This window comes from Bufo gargarizans, chromosome 7, assembly GCF_014858855.1.
Source record: "Bufo gargarizans isolate SCDJY-AF-19 chromosome 7, ASM1485885v1, whole genome shotgun sequence".
Taxonomy (NCBI): Eukaryota; Metazoa; Chordata; class Amphibia; order Anura; family Bufonidae; genus Bufo; species Bufo gargarizans.
Genome location: NC_058086.1, coordinates 173,860,053 through 173,887,300, shown reverse-complemented (window position 1 = coordinate 173,887,300; position 27,248 = coordinate 173,860,053). Strand labels below are relative to the sequence as shown.

Here is a 27,248-nt window from a genome sequence, read left to right as displayed (position 1 = left end):
GATGACACGCGTGGGGATCCGTGGATGACACGCGTGGGGATCCGTGGATGACACGCGTGGGGATCCGTGGATGACACGCGTGGGGATCCGTGGATGACACGCGTGGGGATCCGTGGATGACACGCGTGGGCGGGTCAAAGGGCATGGTCAATAGGTGGAGTCTAGGGGGCGGCAAAATAAGCTTTTGCCTAGGGTGGCAAAAATCCTTGCACCAGTCCTGGATCCGTGAAACACAGGGTGGCGAGACGTCCGGTTTTCTGGCTCCCTGTCCTCCGTCCGGCGCCTGCACGGACACAGGGATGTCCACCCTTGCAGCAGCACTGACTGAGGCTTCTCTCACCCGTCACTAGAGCCGCAGACATGGCTCCCTCTGGCAGACTGAGGGGGAGAGAAGCCCCCGGCTGCCCCCAGCTCACCTTCCCCTCACAAAGTGCTTCCCTCTCCTCCCCCCATTTCCCCCGGTTTGGGGCGAGGTCCGGTGTTCTGGCCACCGAATGCTGGGAGTAATTGTTCTAATGCACAAGAGCTGAGCGGTTACTTGGGAAAGCCGGGGCTCCACTGTGAGACTACCACTCCCACCATGTCCGGAGTGATCCTCCGCTGTTTCTGCAGCTCTGAAGTGATCCCTGCGTGTTGTTACTAACTATCAGGCGAAGCTGAATGAGGAAAGCCGTGCAGCCAGCAGAGTTATTACCTCCCCATTCATTGCTAGGACCCGCCCTGCAGCCAATGAGCGGGGAGGGAAGTTCTGGGCACGCCCCTCTTGTCTAGCACCACCCCATTGTAGCTCCAGTGTAAGTGACGCCAGCGGTGAGGACGGAGGTCGGTGTCCGGCTGTGGCTGCAGTGAGGGCCCCTCCGGTACAAGGTGAGTGAGAGAACGGAGCGGGGGCCCCGGGGCTCTGCTGTGCCCGCTCTGCCCACCTGTGACCGGTAGAGCTGGAGCAATGCTCCGGGGTGTAGGCGGCGCTCACGTCCTTGTCTGTGACTGCTATTGTGTCTTGTGTGACAAGGAGGTGACTGAAGATGGAGCAGAAGGAGCTCTGCACGTGCTGAGGAGGGAATATCTGCACTGTCCAATCTGAACGGGGCTTGAAGAAATCTAGGCACCTGCTGCAGAAACAACCCCATTCATATAGGCAGCTGCTGCAGAAACAACCCCATTCATATAGGCTGCTGCTGCTGCTGCTGCTGCTGCAGAAACAACCCCATTCATATAGGCAGCTTATTCACAGTTGCAGAAATTTTGTGAAACCTGCTGGTGTTGCATTTCCTAAGGGACTGTTTTAGTTAAAATAGTTGCAAGTCGTCCCCCCCCCCCCTTTTTTTTTAACTAGCCGTCTGACAATATTTAGTCGCACAGACTGTTTTAGATCATGTTAGTGTTGAGCAAACTTGTTTTTTTTTTTTAAGTTCTGCATCCAAAGTTCGGGTTATCGAAGAGTCCCCTTATGGATTCTGCTACCACGGACCATAACGGAATTTGGAGTCCATAACTGGATTCTTCGATAACACAAACTTTGGACGCAGAACTTAAAAAACCAGTTCGCTCAACACTAGATCATGTCCGCCAGTTGGGTGTGTCGCGGCCAGGACTGCAGCCCCGGCAAATTTATCAACATTTACACTTGGAGTTTTTTTTTTTCACTCCAGGCGTAAGGACCACCACACTTGGGCCTAATTAATGACGAGATGCACACCTCCTCATAAGGCTTCTTGCACACGAATGTTGTGTGGCCGTATTGCTTGACGGAGATGCGGTAGGTACGCAAGCACAGATCCGAACCCCACGGAAGCACTACGGAGTGCTTCCGTGGTGTTTCTGTCCGTTCCTCCACACCGCAAAAAAATAGAACGCGTTCTATTTTTTATTTTTTTTAGATGCAGACGGATCACAGACCCATTCAAGTTGAATGGGTCTCGATCCGGCCGCTGCACGGGCGATGCTCGTGCATTGGGGACCGCAAATTGCGGTCCCCAATGCACGGAACAGATGCACAGCGTTCGTGTGCAAGAGGCCTAACTTAGACAAGTCTAACGGCAACCGCAGGGGGAACTAAGAACGGCGTAAAAAGGTTGTGGAAAAGGATTTCGATTGTGGATTTTACTCTTCTCTATGGAGCAGCAAAAACCGTGCGTTTTTTTTTGTGTGCACTGGATTTTCCGTCACGTGAGTCTCTGCCCTAACACCTAGGCAGGCGACCAGATCGGGATCTATTGAAAGATCTCTGATGGGTCCTGAGTAGATCACAATGCCGTATTCTGGCCATAGACGAGTTTTCTCAACGATTGTTGTCATTCTGGAAGATCGTAAAAATGCCTTGGGCCTCTTGCACACGAACGTAAGGGCTCCGTGCCCGTGCTGCGGACCGTATACGGCGGTTCCGCAATACGCGGGTCACCAGCTGCGTGCATTCCGCCTCACGGATGCAGACCCATTCACTTGAATGGGTCCGCAAATCCGGAGGTACGAAATGGAAGCACTACGTGTTCTGTTCCGTAAGTAGATAGAATTTGTTCTATCTTTTTGCGGAATGGACGGATCACGGACCCCATTCAAGTGAATGGGTTTGCGATCCGCATGCGGCTGCCCCGTAGTCGGTGCCCGTGCATTGCAGACCTCAATTTGCGAGGAATTTACAGGCACGGAACCCTTACGTGGTAAGTTAGGTGAGGTGCGTCTGTATTCGTCAGGGCTCAGGTGGATCTTGTACAATTAGACTGCTGGTTGGTTGGCTCGCGAATTAGGCGCAAAAGTGCAGCCAAAAGTCACATATTAAATCAAAAGTTGCAACTATCGACACGTTTTATGCTTGTGAAAAGGCGCACGTCTACCAGACAATGTGACAAATTAAATAAAATTGTCGCACAGCCCCACAAATTGCACGTGAACAGAACTACGCCTCCCCTGGAGAAGAGTAAAAATGACTCATTTTTTGACAAATTCACTCTTCAAAGGGTTGTCCGGTTTCAGAGCTGAACCCAGACATATCCCGGTTGTCACCCATGCAGCCCCTCTGATATGAGCATTTCATGTATCAGTCAGGACATGGCTTTAGGCTGTGAGCGCACGGTGCATATTACGTGCAGATATTCCGCTCAGAAAACCCGCAGCGTAATGCAGTACCAGGTAAGTGGATGAGATTTTTCAAATTTTATCTACCTGGTGCAGAAGAAATTTTCCTTGCGAAAATTGACCTAAGGTGTGGACCGCAGCATGTCAATGGTTTTTGTGGATTTCAGGGCAGATTTCACCCTTTTGCAACACAAGTAGTGAGGTCTGGGGTAAATCTGCATCAAAATCTGCAAGTAACACATGCAATTTTTGGGGCGGATTTGGTCTGGACTAGGGACGAGCAAATCCACTTTGGATGAAACATCTGCAGTCGATTCGCATAAAACTTAGAATACTGTACGGAGTGAGTGCTCCGTACAGTGTTAGAATGTATTGGCTCAGATGAGCCAAAGTTATTACTTCGCGAAATCTCATGAGACTTCGGGTAATAACTTCAAAAATGTATTTCTACTGTAAGGCTGGGTTCACACCTGAGCGTTTTACAGCGCGTACGAACGCGCTGTAAAATGCCCTATGCCCCAAGAAGTACAGGAGCTTCTTTGGGGGGTATTGTCGCGCGTTCCCGCACATAGACCTAGCGGGAACGCGCGACAATGGGCGTTTGCTTGTTTCCCTGCACGTATGTAAACGCTCGATAAGCACACTTGTAAACAGCGCTTATCGGGTACGCTTATGTGTGAACCCGGCCTAAAAAACCTTTTGCCGAACTCGGGTTCGGTTCAAAGTGGTAACCTCCGTGTTCTCTGGATAGGTCACCAGGATCTGATCAGCCGACGCTCACAGTAATGCCACGACCGTCTCTAGCTTTTCCCAGACCACGTCACATCACATATCGGTCACCTGGCTTAGGCGCAATTCAGCCCCATTGAAGTGAATGGGTCTGAGTGCGATACCAAGCACAGCCGCTATACAATGTACGCTGTGCTTAGTGAGCTGAAGGCTGCGAGTACCGGTGCCTTCTCAAGCAGCTGACCGGCGGGGGTCTCAGGTGTCGTACTCCCACCGATCAGATACTGATGACCTATCCAGAGGCTCATGCACACAAACTTTTTTTTTTTTCCTGTGTCAGTTCGTTATTTTTTTTTTTTTGGTGTGGCCCGTATGCAGAACCATTCAGTTCAATGGATCAGCAAAAAAAAAAGAAATGACTCCATATGCATTCTGTTTCCGTGTCCGCATGGCTGTTCCACAAAAAAGATAGATGTCCTATTCTTGTCTGTTTTGCAGACATTAATACAATGCAGGCATTGTTACAGTGGATCCGCAAAAAATAAAGAAAAATGGATGCAATATGGACGTCGCCTGTATTTTTTGTGGATCCGTGTTTTGCAGACAACAAAAGCTCTGTTTGAATAGCTATATGGTGGATTGGCGCTCCTTCTGAGCTGTTGTCGCCCATGTTAAAGAACTCGCTCGTCTGAAAGGGGCCTAAAGGCTCCAGGATAGTTATTACACGGGGAAGGCAAGTAGTTACTAGAATAGACCTGGTTACAGCTCCTTTTTAAAGGGTTATTATCCAACAAATTTAAAACAGTTTTTATTTTTTTACTCGCATAAGGGTACTGTCCCACTTGCGGCAGAGGATTCCGGCAGGCTGTTCCGTTGCTGGAACTCCGGCAATCCGGATGCAAACGGAGGGCATTTGTCAGACGGATCCTGATGCGGATCCGTCTGACAATGCATTGAAATACGGGATCCGTCTCTCCGGTGTCATCCTGAAAAACGGATCCGGTATTTATTTATTTTTGCATTTTTTTAAAGGTCTGCGCTATATGATGGATCCGCCACTAATACACTTCAATGTAAATTAATGCCGGATTCGGCATTCCGGCAAGTGAGATCAGTATTTTTGGCCGGAGAGAGAACTGCAGCATGCTGCAGTATTTTCTCAGTCCAAAAAAACGTAAGAGGGACTGAAATGATGCATCCTGAACGCATTGCTCTCCATTCAGAATGCATTAGGATAAAACTGATCAGTTTTTTTTTTTCTGACATTGAGCCCCTAGGACGGAACTCAATGCCGCAAAACAAAAACGCTAGTGTGAACATACCCTAACTGGAGAACTTGTATCCCTTTCTGTGGGTGGACAGCACCTGCATCTCCCAGGGTGCATTGCTATTAGCTGTTGTTAACCTCTTCCTCCCCTGCATAAAAAAAGGCCCCAAACATACATACAGGATGCACTGCCCCGATAATATTCTTCTCCACTGTCTAGGAGATACAGTATCGCTATTTCTATGAATTTAAAACTAGGAATGAATGAAAGGTGTCCGGACCCCGGAGCGGGGAAGCTCCCGAGCATGAATGCAGAAGGTGGACCAGAAGGATAATATACTGTACATAAAAACCACTATTTTTACTGCATGCATATTGCAGTATTAGTTCATTTGACGTGCCCTATTCATTGCATTATAATATTTTTCATGGTAAAAATATCAGTAAAAGACAAAGAAGCTCCAAAATACGTGCTTTGATCTGCTGGTGATATCCTGTAATATAACATGCGGCTTTCTTCTGCTTCACTTTCTAGATGGCTCTGGTGTCTCCACTATTGGTTCTCTGGCTGCTCGCTTGCAGCTTTTCGCCTGTCGCCAGCTACCCAGATGGGAGAGTCAGCGTAGCCTGCAGCTCCATGATGCCAAAGCACGGACATCACCCTCGATCCGAAGTCCTTCATAACATCACTGTGGATAAGACTGTGTTCAATCCGGGAGATCGGATTAAAGGTAAAAGTTATCAATACATTGACAGTGTTGGGCTCAAGAAACTGTATTCCCTTTACAACCACATAAAAATGACTTATTTTTCTACAAAAGCCTAAAAATTTAGTTATTTGCTTGGTACAGTCCATACTGGTGCAATCTTGCAAATAATTACTATGCTAGTACCATGCAACAGTGTAAAATACCAGTGTGTGTGTGTGTGTGTATATAGTATCAACCACAGAACAGGGGGGGGGGGGGGGGGGGTGTTCCTGCACAGTCTGACAATGGCCACAATGATTGGATGGTGTCAGACTGTGCAGGAACCAACACCCATCTGTACCTTTACTGCAGACTGCTGGAAATTCATGTATGCATTTTCAGCAGGAATAATAAAGGAATTGTACAACATAGAGTAATAAGAATAGATGCAACAGCACAGTTATCACATGGGGCATGCAAGTAGTGACTGAAACAGACATGTCAGGAGAGGAGACAGCTCATCTTTAAAGTTTTCCGATTCTGCACACATTACGCGGGTTACATCAGTGGTGAAAGGGAATGTATCATCAGAAAAGGACCTATTGTTTAGATTTAATATTATTATTATAATATATAATAATAATAATAATATTATTACTACTATTATAATATATATATTATATTTTTTTTTGGGGGGGGGGGGCGGGGGCTTTTTTAAAAAGTTTTCCATGTCACTATATTTAAAAATGTGTATAATCCTGCTATTTTCACACTGGCCACTAAGCCTAAAACTGAGCAGCTACATGAGCCATAGACACAATGGTCAGGAGCCGAAATTTATCAGGGCTGGAGTTCCCATACACCAGTCGTCTTTCCCCTGAGCTGGAGTAAGATGCTTCTTAATAAATTAGTCGCATCTCTGGGTTAGGGGCTGGCGTAGCCTTGTGCTAGAACTTGCGTCATGTGACCACAGCCCAGAACGGATCCGTTATGCTGGCCATAGACTTCTATTAGAACGGAATGCATTCCGTCCTTGAATTGCGTTATGGTCCGTGTTAACGGAATCCATAACGCAATACACCATATACCCGAACTTCAAAAACTGAAGTTCGCTCATCCCTATTGAGCACTAAACGGAAACGTTTTTTTCCGGTATTGAGATCCTCTGTCTGATCTCAATACTGGTAAACAACAACTCAAGTGTGAAAGTAGCCTTAAAGGGGTTGTCTCACTCCAGCAAGTGGCATTTATCATGTAGACAAAGTTAATACGAGGCACTTACTAATGTACTGTGATTGTCTATATTGCTTCCTTGCCTGGCTGGATTCATTTTTTCCATCACATTATGCACTGCTAGTTTCCATGGTTACGACCACCCTGCAATCTATCAGTGATGGTCGTGCTTGCACTCTAAAGGAAAAAGGGACGGCCTCTCTGGCGGCCTGGACCGGACTGGAAACGGTCTTGGGCCACACTAGCTGTGTTTGTCTCCTGTATCACACCTGCTTATGAGCAACAGGCAGTATAAAATAAACCTTACCCGATTGTAACTATCCCGCCACTCCAATGCTGCCACTCTGCCCCCGGCTGGTCCTGCAGCAATGGATGTGATGTCATGCGACCGCTGCAGCCAATTTCTGACCTCCTTGGTCACATGTGCATGAACAGGAATATGTGGGCTCTGTCCCCATTTTTAAACATTTTGTAAAACCTCTTTAATACAATGTATAAATGGCAGATGCTAAAAAAATAACGCACATTTCACCCCTTCCAGTGACTCTGTCTGGATCGCGCTTTGCAGGATTTTTCGTTCAGGCTCGAAATGCAAATAATTTGGACGGCGATGCAGTGGGCTCCTTCTCTTTAATTGATGATCAAGTTTCACAGCTTCTGAAATGTGGACGAATCCAGGTATAGCCTATTATACTTTATGTTCTTGAGTAATTTAGGCCTCGTTCACATATGCTTTTATTATTACATCAGTTGTAACATAGCACGCGTTTTGGCCGGTCCAGAGCCTTTGTGTCACTGCCTGCCCTGTGAGAGATCTGAGAAGATCGGATAGACTTGCAGCACGTGAGTCTGACAGATCTTTCTGTGTTTCCCTTCTGTTTGTTGTTGTGGCCAGGATCCCACCTCTCCACAGGTTCTGCTAGTTAGCGGTTTAGAGGCTCTGTTTAAGTCCGCCTCTTACTGCTGACTTTGCGGTTGATATTTTCCTTCTGGAGTTCTATACTGGTTGTTTGTGGATCCGCTACTTCCCGCTCGTCTCAATCTTGTTCCTCCTGTTCTCCCCTTTGTGTTTGTTGCTTCTAGGTCTCAGGGAGACGCTGGTCCCTTCACTGTGGAAGGTACTGGCCGTCATTCCCCACTCCCTAAGTTAGGGTTTGCTTCAGTGTCAGCAGGGCTTAGGTTCCAGCGTATGAGTTTGTTCACCATCTGGACTTGCTCATACTGTCAGCAGTCAGGAAGGGGCTCAGGGATTGTTAGGAGATTACCATTCCCTCCTCCCTAGCTGTAGGCCTTAGTCTGGTTACCTGTTGCGGTTTGTTTACTTGGTGTTCCCCTTATCCCCACCTGCCGTTACACTTTATAGTTGACAAAGGCTCTGGACTGGCCGAAACACGTCCTATCTAACAACTGATGTTGTAATAATAAAAGCATATTGAAGAAAGCAAGTGCAAATGATATAATAGATCTTATTAATAGAACTTAATGTTCTTATACTGAAAAGGAGGAGTTTAGGATCATCCTCTGTTTATAATAGAAAATCTCACTGTCATTTCCTAATTCACTGCATTTTTTGTAAAAGTTGCTCAAAGGCGATGCTTCCCTCCACTTGAAGGCAGGGAGTTGGAGTTCACCACAGCACTTCCTGATCATCCGGTTTTGCTATGCTTGCGTGTACTTGTTTTTTATTTTTTTTATTTTCCAGGACTTTCGCAAACAACTGCCTTATATAACCTAATGCTTCTGTTTCCAGGATTCTGCAGTCAGCCAGACCAACAAGAGGAGGAAAGAACAGGTGGACTTCTATTGGATTGCACCCAGCGATGGCCCCCAGCATATCCAGTTCCTGTATGTCAATCTAAAGGCTCGTAGTAAAGTCCAATGTAGATTTAGCCCATGGACCGCTCAGCTGTGTTGTTTGTATCCTATGGCATTCAGTGAGGCAGATTTACTAATCCTATAGATGGCGTGAGCTTAGCCCAGCTGTCTGGACCTGCGCCATATTTATCACAGGGGCTCGGGCTGGAGGATATGTGTGGTGCAGGGATAGACTCATTTCTCTGACTCTATACTGACTATTGGTTCGCTCACTTTGAAACCGTCTATTACAACAGAATTGTTCTGCCCCTTTCTCACAAATCCCACCCTTCCTGCTAGCACTTGTCCCATTTGGCAAATCTTTGGGAAGATTCTAGGTGCTGACACCTCCAGTAAACCTAGGCCAATATGTACACATACATAAAAACACTCTATACACATACTGTACGTACCAATACTAACATACAAATACCAATACGAAGATATAACAATACTAACACATACTTTCCTGTAGCACATACTAATACTACCACAGAACAGTACTAACACATACTAATACCAGTAACATACGAATACTAACACATAATGATACCTGTAACACATACCAATACTAACACTTTAATACCATAATAATATAAAATGTCAATAGTAATACCTGTAACAAATACCAATACTAGGCCTACTTTCACACTGCTTGTGTGAAACTCAAGCATGGTTGATCCAGCAGGAAGCGGAGAATCGGCCGGACACAAACCACAGCATGACAGAATTCGTACGGATCTCCGCCGGACCCCATTATACCTAATGGGGCCGGCGGACACTCCGTCCTCATCCGGCGCTGCTGGTCCAGAGAATTCCAGCAGGCTGTTCTCTGACGGAATTCAAACTGGAGGTGTGAGAGTAGCCTAAGGCCCCATTCACACGTCCGCAATGTCGTTCCGCATTTTGCGGAACGGAATTGCAGACCCATTCATTTCTATGGGGCCACCAGATGTGCTGCCCGGATGCGCTCTTCCGGGTCCGCAATTCCGTTCCCCCCAAAAAATAGAACATGTCCTATTCTTGTCTGCAATTGCGGACAAGACTAGGCATATTCTATTAGTGCTGGCGATGTGCGGTCCGCAAAATGTGGAACGCACATTGCCGGTGTCTGTGTTTTGTGGATCCGCAAAATACACTGCAGCCGTGTGAATGGACCCTAACACATACTGATACCTGTAACACGTACCAATGCGATCTCTCTCTAGCTCCACTTTTGTGGGACACTGAGCAAGCAGGCAGTGCTGGGAGACTTCAGCCCTAAAGCAAAAACAAGAAGGTAGCACTCCTATAGGGTCATCAAATAGTGAAGACCATATCCGATTGTGCTGTCGTCGTCTTCTTCAGTTTACTAGCTGGTGTGGGCCCAGCTCCGTACTCAATGCTTGCGCAGATTTTTCCTTCACATCCCTCTTTGGAGTGCTGTCCGAACTTCCACTTTAGCTCTGAAGCCAGCAGAATTGTTAATGCCAGTGTTGGTATATGATGTGTCCTTCCTTACCTTTCCTTTTGGCTTGAGATATCCGTAGACAGGTGTCATGAGTGTGTATCAGGCGTTGCGAGGTAGGCTACTTTCACACTAGCGTTTTTTGTGGATCTGTCATGGATCTGCAAAAAACGCTTCCGTTACAATAATACAACCACACGCATCCGTCATGAACGGATCCGGTTGTATTATGTCTTCTATAGCCATGAAAGATCCGTCTTTAACACCATTGAAAGTCAATGGGGGGACGGATCTGTTTTCTATTGTGTCAGAGAAAGCGGATCCGTCCCCATTGACTTACATTGTGTGTCAGGACGGATCCATTTTGGCTCTGCTTCATCAGACGGACAGCAAAACGCTGCAGCGGCCTCCAGAGCAGAATGGTAACTGAACGGAGGCAAACTGATGCATTCTGAGCGGATCCTTTTCCATGCAGAATGTATTAGGGCAAAACTGATCAGTTTTGGACCGCTTTTGAGAGCCCTGAATGGATCTCACAAACGGAAACCAAAAGTCCAGTGTGCATGAGGCCTAAAACAAACATTTTTGGGGGAGAGATGTTGAATCAAGAGGAAAGGTAAGAATGGACACATCTGCAATTTGCATTGTAACCCAAGTCCAGTAATAGGTAAGTAAAAGCACATTTTCGGAGCGTGTGTATGCAGGTTATTACTGTTCACATGTAATGAGGCGATATTTTATTAGTTCAGTTTGAAGATTCAGATTTGGGCAGCTGGTCCCCCTGCATAAACATTGCAGCAGCGAACACCTGTCCCCATACAGAGGAGATGATCGCTCCACGTCACTACAGCGCTCACCTCCACTGACCAGCAGGAAATTATGGGGAATGACTAGTTTGTGACCGAAAATTCCCTTTTTAGTTGGCCCATGGCCTTAACCCAGAGAATGATAGGAATCTGGCAAATAAATTGCTTACACTTGCAAATTCAGGGATTTGAGGCCAAATGCTATTTCTCCTAAAGCTTCAAGTCTGTTTCACGGAACCAAGGTCAGCACATGCCTGTCTGCGGGGAGTAGTAATACTTGGATTATACATGCTGAGTTAGATTTATCACTAGTAACAGGGGGACATGTCCTGATTCTGCCTAAAGAACGGACTCTGTCTGCAACTTGTTACATTGTGGCCCGACTCCCAATAGATGGCTACACTGTGATTTGTGTTCATTTTAGTTTCAAAGTGTCACAATTTTGACATTAGTTATAACACGAGCACTGTGAACTCTGATCCTACATAAAGGGTTTGTCCCATCAGAGCATCGCCCTTTAGTTGGGCATCTCCCTCAATGATAAATGGATCAGCAGATATCCAGCGGCCGGACCCCCTGGCGGTGAGATCCTACGCCTTTACTGTTACTGTACAGAACAGAATTCAATTGATGATCGTCTTCTACACGATGGTGCAGAGTCCACCAGGGCAAGAGCTGCTCTTAGCGTCTATGACAGGGATGGTGAACCTGAGGCTCTCCAGCTGTTGCAAAACTACAACTCCCAACATGCCCAGACTGCCTACATACAGCTAGTAGCCTGCAGCAGGGCATGGTGGGAGTTGTACTTTTACAACAGCTGGAGAGCCGCAGGTTGGCCATGCCTGGACTCTATGACAAACATATGCCTAATGAATAGAGAGGAGCAGATTGATTATAAAGAAATCAAATTCTACCGGGAAAAAATAAATTTAAAAAAATTGTGTTGCATCTGAATTCTGAGCGATTCGCTTTACTAATAAACTTTAAACTGGCCATACACAAGATATTTCTAGGTGGATCTTGAATGGAATCTGTCATTACGATTCTGGTCTATGATCTGCAGTCAACCATGAGTAGTGCTGCAGATAAGGAGTCCAGATCCCACCTAGTCAGCACTCAAAACTGCACTGAAATACGCAGTCCGGACTGTGTCCACATAATGGAGAGGACTGGAGTGCGCGTGCACAGCAGTCCCGACAATGCATTTCCGTGCAGGTTTAAACACCGACAGCAAAGGGGTCCGGAGTGGGGGGGTGTCACTGAGAAAATGAAAAGCAGCAACTTGGACTCCTTATCTCCAGTACTATATTATAGCAGATAATATTCCAAAATAATAGATGACAAATCCTCTATTAACAATCTGTGGGTGCAGCCTCATAGTCCCCAATGTATTTTGTCAGGGAAACCAAGTGACAGAGGGATTTGATCTGTTTACCCATCTTGAGAAAAGCAGCTACAGAAATGTCTCTAAGGCTCATTCACACGACCGTATGAATGGGTCCAAATCTATTCCGCAATTTGGCGGAACAGGCGCAGACGCATTCATTTCAATGGGGCCGCAAAAGATGCAGACTGCAGACCGTGTGCTCTCCGCATCCGTAATTCCGTTTCGCTGCCCCGTAAACAAGATAGAGCATGACTTATTCTTGTTCGCAATTGCGGACAAGAATAGGCATTTTCTATCATGGTGGCGGCCATGTGCGGCCCGCAAAACACTGTCATGTAAATGTAGCTTAAGGGGTAGGTTCACATCACCTTTTTGCCATCTGTTTAACGTATAAGTTGGGGGAAAAAACTATACAAAAGCATAACACCCGACACTTTTCTATCCTGCAGAGTCTGGTTAAAAACAAACGTATACGTTAATATATATGATCATATCCAAAACTTGTATTCATATCCGAACCTGTCTGATACAACGGTCTGTTCAATCTGATAAAAGGGACTCGTTTTTCAAGCTACTGTTTCTATGTGTAGTCCCTGTGACAACTGTTCGGGGCAGATTCTGTTGCTAAAGTGGTTTACTCATGTGTTGTTGTTTTCCATATTTTTTTATTTATTATTTTAGTTCCTTTGCATATGAAAAATGTTTGTGTTTTAGTGCCACTGTCGTCGAGAAATACTCCATATACTGGGTGAAGATTCCAGGACCAATTATTTCTCAATCCGGTGTTCCGCCCGTGTCAAGCAAACCACAGACCGCTGCGTTGCCAGCCGTGCCACCATCATTACTTACAAGCGAGGTACTGTTTTTTCAGCAGTATTTTAATTGCTTTGATCAATTACGTATGATCTTGCTTTCAGTGAATCCACTTTGTAATGGCCATCAACTAGGTGATTGGTCATGTAGAGGTTCTCCTCTCGCCAATCTGCAGTTCTGGGGAAATAGTGGCCGGCCCTGATGCTTTAACATGGGCATGCTCAACCTGCGGCCCTCCAGCTGTTACAAAACTACAACTCCCAGCATGCCCAAACAGCCTGCAGCTATCGGCCTACAGCAGGGCATTGTGGGAGTTGTAGTTTTACAACAGCTGGAGGGCCGCAGGTTGAGCATGCCTGCAAACAGCTATTTTTATTGTAAGCATTGAAATGTACAGGCAGTCGCCACAGTATCCTATCCCTCTCCCCTTCCACATTCCTTAGGAGCTGCCTTAGGTTGTGTTCATACCTGAGCTGCAGGTATCAGCATTATATGTTGGAGAAAATAGTAGAGCAAGCTGTTCCTAGACACCATGATGGAAACCCAACGAGCTGTGTTATAGTCAATGGAATGGGATCAATCGGTTGTCGTTGGTGTCCATCATGTCATGGATCAGTACTGTTTTTATCGTTGTTCTGCTCTTATGACTCAGCAGAATAATGGAAATAACCAATGCAGATGTGAAACAGCCCATAAAGGCTATGTACAGCTTTTGAGGGCAATTTTTTTTTATTATTGCATTGTACTGATTTTGCGCTAATACAAATTTTTTTCAATTAGTCTTTATTAAAAATATGGATCCCTTCTTTCTATACAGAGCTGAGATGCTCTTCTAGCAGCTTCTGGGTTTTCTTTCTTTTCGGTCAGTTGGGGAGCTGACGGGCTCCTTATCTCTGCTCTCTGACATTATAAACACTCATCATTTAAGATAAGAACTGGACTATAATAAGAATGTGGTAACTGTTTGTCCTCTTAGTAGTTTGGAGATAAGGGTTATTAGATGACCAGCACAAAGTGATAGTACCAGTCACACAGCTAGAAAAACAGTTAACCCTTTGTGACAGAATAGCTCAATATTTTTTTATAAAAGCAAAGTGAAAAAATGATTTTTAGCCAAAAATGAGTAAAATGCAATCATAAACAAAAATTGCCTTCGAAGGCGTACATAGCCTTTAAAGATCGTATCTTAGTCACGTTTTTTTTTTACTCTGGTCTTAGACACCCCCTATGCAGCCGTAAGATTCGCCTAATTTATGATGAGACATGTACTTCATCATGAATAATGCTAATTAAAGGCAGTCCTTGTGCTTGGCGTAAAAAAAAAAAATTCGCCAACATTTGTCTGTTTCCAGCCCCAAGAGGCCCCCGACACACCCCTGTCCCATCCAACTGCCAAACATGGCATAAAACCAGCCTAAATATTGTTGCATGGCAAGTCAAAAAAGAGACTTGCGACTATTTTAAGGCTACTTTTACACTGGCGCTTTGGTTTTCGTTTGTGAGATCCATTAAGGGCTCTCACAAGCGGTCTAAAACGGATCAGTTTTGCCCTAATGCATTCTGAATGGGCAAAACTGGATCTGTTCTTGATGGATGCATGCAGTTGTATTATTGTAACGGAAGCTTTTTTGCAGATCCATGATGGATCCGCAAAAAACGCTAATGTAAAAGTAGCCTTAGGGGTTGTATCATCTTGGATAGTGTTGAGCAAATCTGGTACAGATTGCTCTATCCGAACCCGATTCGTTTGAAAACTTCATTTACATAGGCAGAGGCCTTGAAACTCTCGCTACAAATAAAACTAGACTTTCTTTGTCCCGCGTCTATGACATCACACTTAAGTTATGCGCATAAATTACTGTTTCAAAATCCGAGACTGAACTCTGCTTTGTTAATGAGATTTTGAAACGGAAATTTATATAATTTATATGCTCGTACCCAAAGCTTAACGTCATAGACGCAAGCCTAATCTTGGGCATTGGGGGGCGTATCACTAGCACGTGCTCTCAATGTTAAGGTGCAGGTCCCACAATTATCCTTAGAACAGAGCCCGCAAAGTGCAGGAGGGTGCACCACACATGCGCGGCCTCCCTCTATTCATTTCTATGAGACTGCTGAAAATAGCTCAGCTATTTCTGTAAGCCCAATAAAAGGGAATGGAGCGGTGGCTGCGCTTGCACAGTGCGCTGTGATTTACGGAACAGCTGGCCCTTAATAGAACTGTACTGTCCCATGCGGACAATAATAAGACTTGTTCTATCAATCTGCTCAGTTTCTCCTGCTCTATAAAATGTTCTCTGCAGATTGCAGTGCGTTTCATTATGCCAGCCCTGGACAACCCCTTTAATATTGTTATAACCTTTTGTTAATAGTCTGAACACAGACTGGAATATTCCTCTAGTTTTTTTTTTTTTTTTGCAAAATAGATCTTGTAATCTCATAGTGAATGCTTTGTATTATATACTGTTATGCAAAAATAGGTAAGACTATTACGCAATGTGTTTATGTAGAGAACATATTATTCCCATCAGAAGAGCGCCACCCTGTGGCCACAAATATATAAAAATGTAATCAGATGATGATTTCTGTAGAAAATAACTGTGTTGTGTTTGCAGTTCAGCTCATCTGGATGTGGAAGCAGCAAATTCTGTGTTAGAAACCCCACATCGTGCGATCCTCAGCGGGATCTCCTGTGCTTCTTCCTGTCCTTCAGAAGAGAAGGTGACTCCATGTTGATTGAAATGAGCGGACCTGTAAAAGGATACCTGTCATTTGCCTTGTCGCATGACCAGTGGATGGTGAGTAGATACGGTAGATGTTAAGAAGCTCCACAGACCTTTTCTATGGTTTCAGCAAACTCTTGTTTTCTGCTTATTATTCTACACAGTTCAGGAGACAAATGAAAGGTTAATTAAGTGAGATTTATAATTTTAGCATAGACTTCTACTATTTTATCCCTGTGATGGCTAACCTCTGGCACTCCAGCAGTGGTAAAAGTACGACTCCCAAGATGTACACTTGCTCCATAGAAATGAATGGAGCATGCTGGGAGTCATTGTTTCACCACAGCTGGAGTGCCGGAGGTTAGCCATCACTGCCTTAGCCTATTTGAGGTCCTATCCTTACCTTGGTTTGTTTGTTGAGGTCCTGGTTTTACCTTCATCTTTCTGGTAAGGCCCCAGCTATAACTTAGTCTGTTTGGTGAGAGAATACCTTGGTCTGTCTGGTAAGACCCCAGCATTACCTTGGTTTGTCTGGTGAGGTCCTGGCATTACCTTCATCCATCAGCATTATCGTTTGATGAAACAATATCTTGGTCTGTCTGATGAAGCCAGCCATTATCTTGGCTAGTCTGGTAAATTTGTCTCTCTGTCCGCTGAGGTCCCGACATTACCTTGGTCTGTCCGCTGAGGTCCCGACATTACCTTGGTCTGTCCGCTGAGGTCCCGACATTACCTTGGTCTGTCCGCTGAGGTCCCGACATTACCTTGGTCTGTCCGCTGAGGTCCCGACATTACCTTGGTCTGTCCGCTGAGGTCCCGACATTACCTTGGTCTGTCCGCTGAGGTCCCGACATTACCTTGGTCTGTCCGCGACATTATGGTCATCTGACTGGCAGAACCCCAGTATTGCCTTGGTCTGACTGGTGAGGTATTATTTGAGTCTGTCTGGTGGGCCCCTCCAGTGCTAATGATTTATTTTTCCCACTCAGGTTTTCTTTCATTATTATTATTTCTCTTATAAAAACACCTCCATCTATAGAATATATAAGAAAAACACTACTTTGCCACAAAACAGTACATAAACTCTTGCATATACTGATTATTTGGTGTGTTTCACAGGGGGATGATGATGTCTACCTGTGTCTTATTGATGGTCAGACTGTTGAGATAAACCCGGCCTACAACAGAGGACGCTTTCACCCAGAGGTGGCATTACCGGTAATTACAGAAGATTGTGATGGGACACCATAAGCATGTGTCTTATTGAAGTTTTATAAAGCAGCATATTCTGATTTCTAAAAAAGAAATATAGAATACGTGGCCTGATGTACTGGCAAAATAATGCAGGTTTTTCTGCATTGGGGTGGAAGGGTTATACAATGTCCTAGGTGATGAACTTGTATTTCTAAGTGAGTGGCAGGATAAAAAAGAAGAATCCGTTCTTATGCATAGGGTTAATCCGGCACTAAGCACATGGATTTCTCCAATCCCCATTGAAATGGAAAGTCACAGATCAAATCTGCCACATGTGAATATACCTTTACCCAGCACCCAGAGGTAGTGATTTAGCAAATAACAGATACGAATAAAGGATCTCAAGACCCCTAATGATTACTGTACTTCTTCCTCACTGATAATACCGGAATATACCTTTTTCATAAACGTTTCATGTGCTGGAAAAAGGTAGTTTTCTCTGTGTGTTTTTACAAAAATTATTTTATGGCACAGTTACATACCACCACTGAGCAGGCCATTATCAGGAAGGAACCTTTTCTTCATCAGCAGAGGTGAGAGCTGCATTTACATACAGCGATCATCCCCACTGCACGTGGACAAGGGATCGCTACTTCCATTGCTCGTCCCCATACAGATTCATTGTTTTGGGGCAGCAGATACATAAGTGATTTCACCTGATGATGACTCGGAGATGGGTGGCACCTTCACATGGACCGATTATTGAGAATGTGTGTTCATACAAACGTACATTTCCGATATTCATACAGATATTAGTCCTATGTAAAGAGACCATTAGATTGAACCTTTGTAAGGTACCTTCTATTCTGCCCCCTCTGACCTCAGACATACGGTTTTTACTCCAGGATGTTCTGCATGACACAGTATGGAGGATAGAAGATGGGATTCTTCAATGTTCTTTCCGCAGAGACATTCACATCGCAGACTCTCCAGAGCGATTTCCACTGGACGGCAGTTATTATATATTTCTAGCTGATGGTGATGTTGAGGATGGTATGTAGATAAATGACAATTATGACCTAATTACTCATTATTACTATGGATTACTTATTTTATTACTCTTGTCAAAATTTAAGGACGCATTCACAGACATCAACGACAGCCTCTCATCACCAGCAAAGTGTATAACATCGCTGGATCTACTGAAGACGTTGGTGGATCACGCTCACCTCTCCTCATTAAGTTCCATGGTTAGTCAACGTTTGGTTCTCTTATAGTTTTCTTGTGTTTTTTCTATGGAGTTCTATAGTTTTGGACCTTTTTCCCCTTCCCTTCAGTCATATCAGGAGGCAAAACGCCACAAATCTAGTCTTCAGTCATCCTGTAACTAGACAGGGCTTCGTCTACATTAACCTTTAGGTCCTAAATGCTTCCACATAGGCGAGACCTCCCTTTTTGTTCTGCTCCTCATTTGATTTCTGGTCACCTTGACAGGTGCTATGATGTTCATCGCCTGGATGACTACAGTCAGTATCGGTGTACTCTTTGCCCGCTTCTTCAAACCTGTCTGGCCAACATCTACTTTGTGTGGGGAGAAAATTTGGTTTCAGGTATATATGTATTTTTATTTTTTTAATTATTTTATTTTTTTAAAGTTCCTTAAAATATTGTAAATAGACTCCCTTTTGTGTCCGATACATGGGTCATATTTTCATATAATTTTATTTATTTTTTATCAAACATAATTTTTATTGTAAAATATTTTGTAACATATACAACAAATAAGAGGTGTCTCATTTTTCCCCCATACATCATAGGGTCATATTTTCTTATTACAAATTGCCCCAAAAAATGTGGCATGATTTTGTACATTAAAAAAACCAAAAAAAAAACCTGGATAGTTTAGAAATTGGGCTAGAAAAAAGGGTGTGACAAAGAAGTACCTTAAATTTAATAAAGATACAAACTTTTGATGCAAAATTCTAGTGTAAATATATGACAGCCATGACTTGGCGTTCATAAGTGATATGTGTCTAATGCACCAATTTCATCAAGCAATGTTTTCACCAGATGGACCAGAGGTTAGATAGACTCTAAATACAGGGCGTCCTCAAGCCCTGAAACGCGTTGTTTTAAGATCTTCAGTAAAGTGAATAATAAGAATCTGAATTGCCGGATGGTTCATTTACGCCCTTTTGAAGTCCACCTTGATGGGGTATTGGTGACTTAGACACTTGATTTTCCTGAATATTTTGCATTACACCCGACTAAGATCTAGTAGTAGGGTGAATGGATGTGGCTGCACCAGGATTATTTTCCAAATGCCTTTTGATAGTGAGTTGTGTTATTCCAGCTCATCCAAGGTGAGCACCGTGTGTGCTATCATTTTGTTGCATCCATTTGAGCTTACTTACCCTATGGAGCGCCCTCTCTGGCTTTGACTTGCCCAAGCAGTACTGCTGAAGACTCTAGATAGAGCCCCCCAGAGTCGTTTTTTTTAATTTATTTTTATTATTTTTTTGTTGACCATTGCTGCATTGAAAGGGGTGTTCTGAGATTTTAATACTGATGAGATGACCTATCCTCTGAAAGGGTCTTCAGTATCTGATCGGTGTGAGACCCTTGCCGATCACCTGTTTGAGAAGGCCTCGGTGCTTGCAGTAACCTTCTTACAGCATTTCCTAGGCCAATGACGACGCCTTCATCGGTCACGTGAGGCACAGCTTGGCCCCATAGATGTGTATGGGCTGAGCGCAATACTAAGCATAGCTGCTATACAATGTACGGTGCTGTACCTGGTGAGCAGGGAGAAGGCTACGGCGCTCACAGGAGCACCAGAACCCTCTCAAATAGCTGATTGGCGGGGGTCCCGGGTGTTGGACCCCCACCGTTCAGATACTGATAATCTATCTGAAGATAGGCCATCAGTTGAAAAATTTTGTAAAAACCCTTTTACATATGTCATTGAGCTAAAGTAATCAATTCTTATTATAGATTACCCAAATGGAAGTTACTTGATGTTAATGTTTTATCTAACCCTTCCAGCTGTTTCAGATTTTTATTTTTATTTTTTCCCAGATGCATCGTATCCTCATGGTCACCACAGTGTTACTGACAGCTGTAGCTTTTGTGCTGCCATTTTTATACCGTGGGCACTGGAGCACTGTGAGTAAAACATGTCTGCTTTTACAGAAAACCTGATTTTGTGCACAATATTTTAAATAGGAAACATCAGTGTAATGCAAATTTGGCCAATCCGGAATTCAGCCCTGTTCAGCTTGGCTGTGTTTTCTGATTTATTCTCAGCAAATCCCTCAACAAAAACTAATGTTAGTTAGCAAGTTAGTTTGTTGTTGTTAAGGGGTTAATGTACTTTCCTATACCATTTGTGCGCTTCCAAGAGCGGAGTAGTGGAACACAGCTTAGTTATTGTGCCCTACTCAGTAGGAGGAGGCTGGCCTTGCCCCCGCGGACCCTGCACTCTCTGCATCAGCTGCTGTGTAGTCTGATTGCATCAGCCAGGGATTGGGGAGTCGGCAGCCGAGCTGGAAGTAGGCTGCATCCTGTCTGTCCAGTGAGAGGCCTACTCCAAGAGACACACTTTTCCTGGAAGATGTAAAGTACTCTAAGCCCTGAGAGGAAAGATTTACATGTGGGCCTACCACTTTTTTTGAGAACCTTGCATGCCTTGGTTATTTGGGAAGATTGCAAGTGTACAGCTATGGCTCCTTCAAAGAGCAGATTGAAGGGGGTGCTGAGGACCTTGACTATCATTAGGATGGGTCATCAACTTTTGGGAAATCCCTTTACTGCAATACTATTGTTTTGTACTTTTGTACTCAATCAGTGGCCAAGAAGCATGGAAATGATTTTACTAATGTACGGTTATGTTTGTTGCAGAGAGCTGGTTATCATCCATATTTAGGTTGTATAGTTTTGGCCTTGACAGTTCTTCAGCTGATACTTGCCGTTTTCAGACCTCCACCTTCCAGTCGCAGGTATGCAATCCAATATTGCAATAGAAATTGCTGCTTTAAATGTATGGCATCTTCATTTGTCAGATCAAGGTTTACATGGACACCTAGAAAGTTAGTGATTGACGCCATGATTGATGTAAAAAAATTAGAATCCAGTCATATGGTACACGACAATCTCTTTCTAACAAAGCTAGAACCAGAGATCTCCTCAATCATTACTCTGCAACATTGATTTCTAGCTGGCGCATTCTTTCTCACTGGGTGTGTCCTTTCTGTTGCAGTTCGCTCCTTATCTCAGCTCATGGGATGGGGGGGGGGGGGGGGGGGGCCCATGTCCATTCTGATGCAGCTTTCTCCATGTAACTGTCACAGCTTCTAACAGTAGATATGACTGGTTGAAGTTTGGAACTGAACATGTGCGACCACCTCAGCAAGGTGGACAGAGAAAAAAGGAAAAGGAAGAACAGCAGGTGGCGCTATACAGATAGATTTTATTGAATAACTCCATGTCTATACTACATTTTTTTTTTTTTTTTTTTTTTTTTTTTTTTTTTTTTATTACATCCAAGTGTTCAGATCCAGGCACTGGTTTGGAAAATATAATTATTTTTTTTATGTGCCAACTCTTTTAAGGCAAAACTCTACTGGTTTTATACACAACATTATTTTAACTAAATTTTTGGCTCGCATATCTTTAGGACTTGTCTTTGAAAGGGCAGCAGCTCGTCCTATGTGACCATCAATTGCCCTATAATTGGCGTCCACAATATATACCTCACATACCTTCCATGTATGCTTTTCTCCTTTGCAATGTAATTCAAAATGGCAGACATTTCATTGGCAGGAAAATTGGCATACCTACCATGGAGGCAGACCATATGACTGCTGTGGGGGCTGGGGAAGGGGGCCTGGTGCAGAACTTCATCTTCTGTTCCGGATATAAATCCAGTGCACTTTCCATCAGCTTCCAATAGGGGGAGCTCAGTGCATAGAGATAGCTATAAAAGCTATCATTTCAATGGTAGCTGTAAAAAAAAAAAAAAACTCCTCTGCACTGAGCTCCCCCTAGTGGTGACTGAAGACGGCTAGTTTTATCATCTACTATATGAATGGAATCAGAGTATTTAGAGCTGTATGGGGGGAGCTTTATCAAAGTAATTATGCCAGTGGGCTGGTGTAAATACCTTGAGCAATATAATCTTCAGAAGGAGGAACAAGTTTGAGGCATCTCTTCCACTTTTTCTAACATAGGAGTCGGGTTTTGGAGATACAGTTCACCGCTATATTTTGTATTAATTGATTTGTTTCCATATATAGGAGGCCATTATTTAACTGGGCACACTGGGGGACTGGTTCAATTGCCAGAACAGTGGCAGGTAAGTTATTGTAATTTTATTTTGCATGTTACAGCAGACGCACTAAATATAAAAAAAATCCTCGAATAGTAATATCCATTTGTACAATAGCAAAAAATTTGGGAGGTTTTTTAATACTTTTATTTTTTTTTGTCCTATGATCTCATTGAGGATTTCTCATTGTAATTTGTAATGTGATTTCTCAATTATTAACCTCATTAGGGCTCATGCACACAAGCGTATGTATTTTGCGGTCCGCAAAAAACGGATCCGCAAAAAATACAGATGACATCCACGTGCATTCCGTTTGTTTGCGGAACAGAACAGCTGTCCCCTAATAGAACAGTCCTATCCTTGTCCATAATGCAGACAATAATAGGAAATGTTCTGCTTTTTCTTTTTTTTTTTTTGCGGATCGGACATATGGAAACTAAATGCACACGGAGAAACTTCCATTTTTTTATTTTATTTTTTGCGGACCCATTGAAATGAATGGTTCTGCATATAGTCATTTCTCCCCCCCCCCCCCCCCCCCCACAAAAAAAACTGAACGGAAATGGAAAGAAAATACGCAGGGGAACTTTGCATTGCCTCTTCCTTTGGCCTCATTCAGACAGCCGTATGCATTCTGCAATTTGTGGACCGCACATGGCCACAACCATAATAGAAAATGCCTATTCTTGTCTGCGATTGCGGACAAGGTTTCCTTTCCGAGGAGCTGCAGAACGGAACTACAGTGTGCTGTCCGCATCTTTTGTGGCCCCATTGAAATGAATGGGTCTGCACCTGTTCCGCAAAATTGCAGAACGGGTGCGGACCCGTTCATACGGCGATCTGAATGGACCCTTTCTGTGTATGAACAAGTGAAAGGGAACCTTCATTCTCCAGATGGGTGGGATCGTCACCTACTAGACATTTATGGCACATACTTTCGATGTGAAATCAATGGCTTAGATCAGAATACCCCTTTTAAGTCTTACTGTTGCCCTTGGGAGTTCAGTCTGATGATGTGGGCCAGGAAAGGGTGCCCATCCCTGGTGTAGGGACACAACCACCGGGAAGTCTCCATGTTGTTCACCAGGCCTCTGGCCGATTTGCTGCTGGTGAATGAGAAAATGCTGACTGGTTTAAACTGAGAGTTTCAAACCCAGCAAAACTTTCCGTTCATCTTTATGCTTTTACCTTGCTACTGTTAAGAGTATATAGAAGAATGTGAAAAATTGAATTAATTATTTTATTGATCACTGACAAACCCCAAAGAGAAGTCTCATCGTATTACAGCATATATAAGACATACAGAGCGGTATGTAGCCTGCTCCGTGATGGGGATGCTCTTCATGTACTGGTGCTTTTCAGGTTCACCCTTTCCCTGAAACTATTTGGGGACGATTCTAGCCTTTCTGCTGCCTGAGGCAAAAATTGAAATGGCGCCACCCCACCCCGTGCCAAATTCTGAATCCAACCCCGCCTCTACTTTTAAGGACATGTAGATGAACACAGGGCCAGCGTCAGCACCCGGCATACCCGGGCAAGTGCCCACTGCTCCTGCGCTGCTATGAGCAGGGGTCAGGGAACTCTTCAAGCTGCTGCTGGATGCTGTAGTAGACCAGCAGCTTCATGCTATTTAGTTGTTTTACTGCCTCATTAAGCAGTTTGCCTCAATGACACCTGCCCCTGTCCTATCTCATCCTCATGGAGCCCCTGTTGTCTCCTTTCCTCCCTCATGTATCCAGAGCTCCTGTTCCACCCTCCTATCTCCTATTGCTGCCCTGCAAGGACCTCCTGCCTCTACTTCTTGTATGAATCCCCCTCAGAGCCCCTTCCACCTACTTGCTGTGTCCATCCAGGGCCCCGGTCACCTGTCTCACTCCTCTGCCTCTCATTATGGTGGTGTCTAAACTGCATGCACCATAAGGACCTTCTAACGTCACAGGGTCACGTGACTGTGCCCTCTTATACCCTGCATTGTGCCCTCTTACCATACCCTGTACAGTGCTCCTGGTCATTCCCTGTACTGTGCCCTCCTATGCCCTTTTATCCAGTTACTGTATAGCAGTATTGAATCGCTGTATGGTGGTATCCAATAACTGTATGGCAATTACTGTATCCCCTGCCCACGCCACCTTTTTCAGACCTGGCATGAGTGGGGAAAAGTTGCAGATTGAGGCGCAAAGTACCTTTTGCGCCACGATCTTTGTCAGAAATACGCCTAATATAGTTGTGATGTGAACCCACCGGGGGTGGCGGGGTTCTAGCTAGTGAGGGCCTCTTACACAGTATAATGTCCCCAGTGCCCCCCATTTAGTATAACGATCCTCAATGACCCTCCATTCAGTATAATGACCCCCAGTGCCCCCTCCATACAGTATACCCCAGTGTGTGTGCCATGGGGGTCATTGTACTGTGTGTGAGGGGCCACTGGGGGTCATTGTACTGTGTGTGAGGGGCCACTGGGGGTCATTGTACTGTGTGTGAGGGGCCACTGGGGGTCATTGTACTGTGTGTGAGGGGCCACTGGGGGGGTCTTTAAACGGTGTGGGAGACTTGTAAAGGGGATACATGTAAATGTAAAAAAATGCCACAAGGGGGGCCACTGAGATTTATCGCCCAAGGGCCTACATGAAGCTGGAGCCGTCCCTGGATGAACATTACGTACAGCACTAGCACACATACAAGAGAACACAGCACCACGTACCTCACATGCAGTAATGTCCCTTCTGATGTAGACCTTCTCTTTTCTCATCCACTGGAGGCAGACCGCCATGATGACCTCTGTCAGTCACGTCTCATCTCTGCAGAGTTTGACACACAGACATCTTGGGTTCCTCACTTTTCCATCACTTGAATTCTCAGTGTTTCTGCTCTGCTGGTGATAAATACTGTTTCTTCTTGCAGTGGTTGCGATATTCCTGGGCATGGATTTACAAGCTTTGGATCTCCCTGACCCCTGGGATTCCTACACGATGGTTGGGTTTGTCCTATGGCACGTGTGTATAGACATCTTGCTGGAGGTTCACGACTTCTGCCAGTTGAAAGGTAGATTGGTGCTTAGTATTTCTAATGTAAGACTCGATCATTTATGTAAATGCCACATAAAGCAGTAGTCAGGAGAATGAAGCCTATGAGATCACTGCATCCATGTCTAATAGAAGTAAGGCCTATTTCACGCAGTGGTTTTTGTCCAGCTGATTGCTGGCATATTTCCCGGGTAGCAGCCTGATCTCCGCCAGACCCCATTATAGTCAGTGGGGTCGGCAGGCATTCCGGTCAAATCCAGCAATGCCGGATCCAGAGAGCTCAGGTAGGTCGTTCTGTCTCAACTACTGCCGGCAGTGTGAAACGGGCCTAACACCGCCGTGTTTCATGATGTCATGATCCTAGGGATGTAACCTTGCAGCTCATGCAAACTGTGCTGGAGATGTCGCGGTTTCCTAGTAAGTGGATACCTTGCATTCCCATGGTGGAGAATTAATTCCCAAAGTGCCTTCCTGTATGTGCACCCTGACAACAACTTGTTTCTTTCCACCCTTGGGGTGTTAGGTCACACAATATATTCACGAAACTTCTTATATCGCCAAGGGCTGGTTCACATCTGCGTTGGAGGCTCCGTTTGGGTCCTTCACTGCAGATTCCGTCAAAAACACCAGTCAATGGAGCCGGTTCTGCTTAGCTTATCTGCCGAATCCGACACCCCCGTTATATTGGTGGTTCTGCTCCTTCATGGGTTTCCTCTGCACATGGAACTGCGGCACAAACCCGTTCAAGTGAGTGTGACCGACCGCAGTTCCCTGCACATCCGGATGACACTGGCGCCGCTGTGCAAGGAAACCTTAGAAGGGGGCGCAGCTCTGAATCCTCACATTCTCCAGATTGCAGGAGGTCCCAGAGGCCGGCCCCTGCAGAACATAGTGATGGCATGTCCTAGTGATGTGGCGCCACTTTATAAGATTAGAAAAATATATTTGCACCAGTTTAAGAAGTCACTGACATTTTATTTGTAATGCCAGATACACTTCCAAGAGGACCCGTCATCTCTCCTGACACGTCTGTTTTTAGTAGCTACTTTTATTCCCCTGAGAATATATTTTGTGCCATTCTTCTATTATTCCTACTAGAAGCTTTTGAATAAATTGCCAGTTGGCGCAGTTGGTGTTGCCAGTGCCCCTGCACAGTCTGACGCTGTCCAATCAGTGCCGAGGGCCAGACTGTGCAGAGACATAAGAACTGGAAACGCCCAGTTGGCAGTTGATTCAAAAGCTTCTAGTAGGAATGATAGAGGAATAGCACAACATAGAATCATAAGAATAGATGCTCCAGAAATATTGGGATACCATAAAATGTTAAAACGGGAGGTGGAAAATCTTCTTTAAACTTTTAATTGTTACCAATTTTTTTTATTTATTTTTTGCAGGACGTGAAAAGCTATTCGAAGACAGAGTGGAGATCTTAAACCCATCCACAGCTAAAGCTGAAGTAAGACTTATAATCTGCCTACTGTTGGGGCGCGTTCAAGCTTATAAGCTTCAAGTACAGAGCACTTGTACAGCACCCATTGATGTTCACGGTGGTACTGCACGGTTTAGCTCTGGGGTTTATTTCTGTACCGAATCATGTGGCTATTCTTCCCTGGAGACGTGGCACACAACGGTGCACAGAGGACCTATCAAATTGTGGTAGGGAGCCACAGGGACTCCGCTGT

At 44.7% G+C, this 27,248-nt stretch overlaps 1 protein-coding gene across 1 annotated transcript in view; it reads left to right on the top strand.

The window, feature by feature from the left end:
• The first annotated feature begins 769 nt into the window (after positions 1–769).
• Positions 770–27,248, top strand: part of LOC122943660 (putative ferric-chelate reductase 1) — a 30,646-nt gene continuing 4,167 nt past the window's right edge. Inside the window, exons 1-15 of the mRNA XM_044301570.1 lie at positions 770–867; positions 5,607–5,802; positions 7,535–7,671; positions 8,744–8,838; positions 13,202–13,343; positions 15,916–16,098; positions 17,143–17,241; positions 18,123–18,270; positions 18,354–18,467; positions 18,712–18,827; positions 20,296–20,382; positions 21,118–21,215; positions 22,512–22,570; positions 25,445–25,585; positions 26,961–27,022. Of these exons, the coding sequence (XP_044157505.1) occupies positions 5,607–5,802; positions 7,535–7,671; positions 8,744–8,838; positions 13,202–13,343; positions 15,916–16,098; positions 17,143–17,241; positions 18,123–18,270; positions 18,354–18,467; positions 18,712–18,827; positions 20,296–20,382; positions 21,118–21,215; positions 22,512–22,570; positions 25,445–25,585; positions 26,961–27,022 (1,677 nt within the window). The 5' untranslated portion in view covers positions 770–867. The remainder of the gene's footprint in view (positions 868–5,606; positions 5,803–7,534; positions 7,672–8,743; positions 8,839–13,201; positions 13,344–15,915; positions 16,099–17,142; positions 17,242–18,122; positions 18,271–18,353; positions 18,468–18,711; positions 18,828–20,295; positions 20,383–21,117; positions 21,216–22,511; positions 22,571–25,444; positions 25,586–26,960; positions 27,023–27,248) is intronic.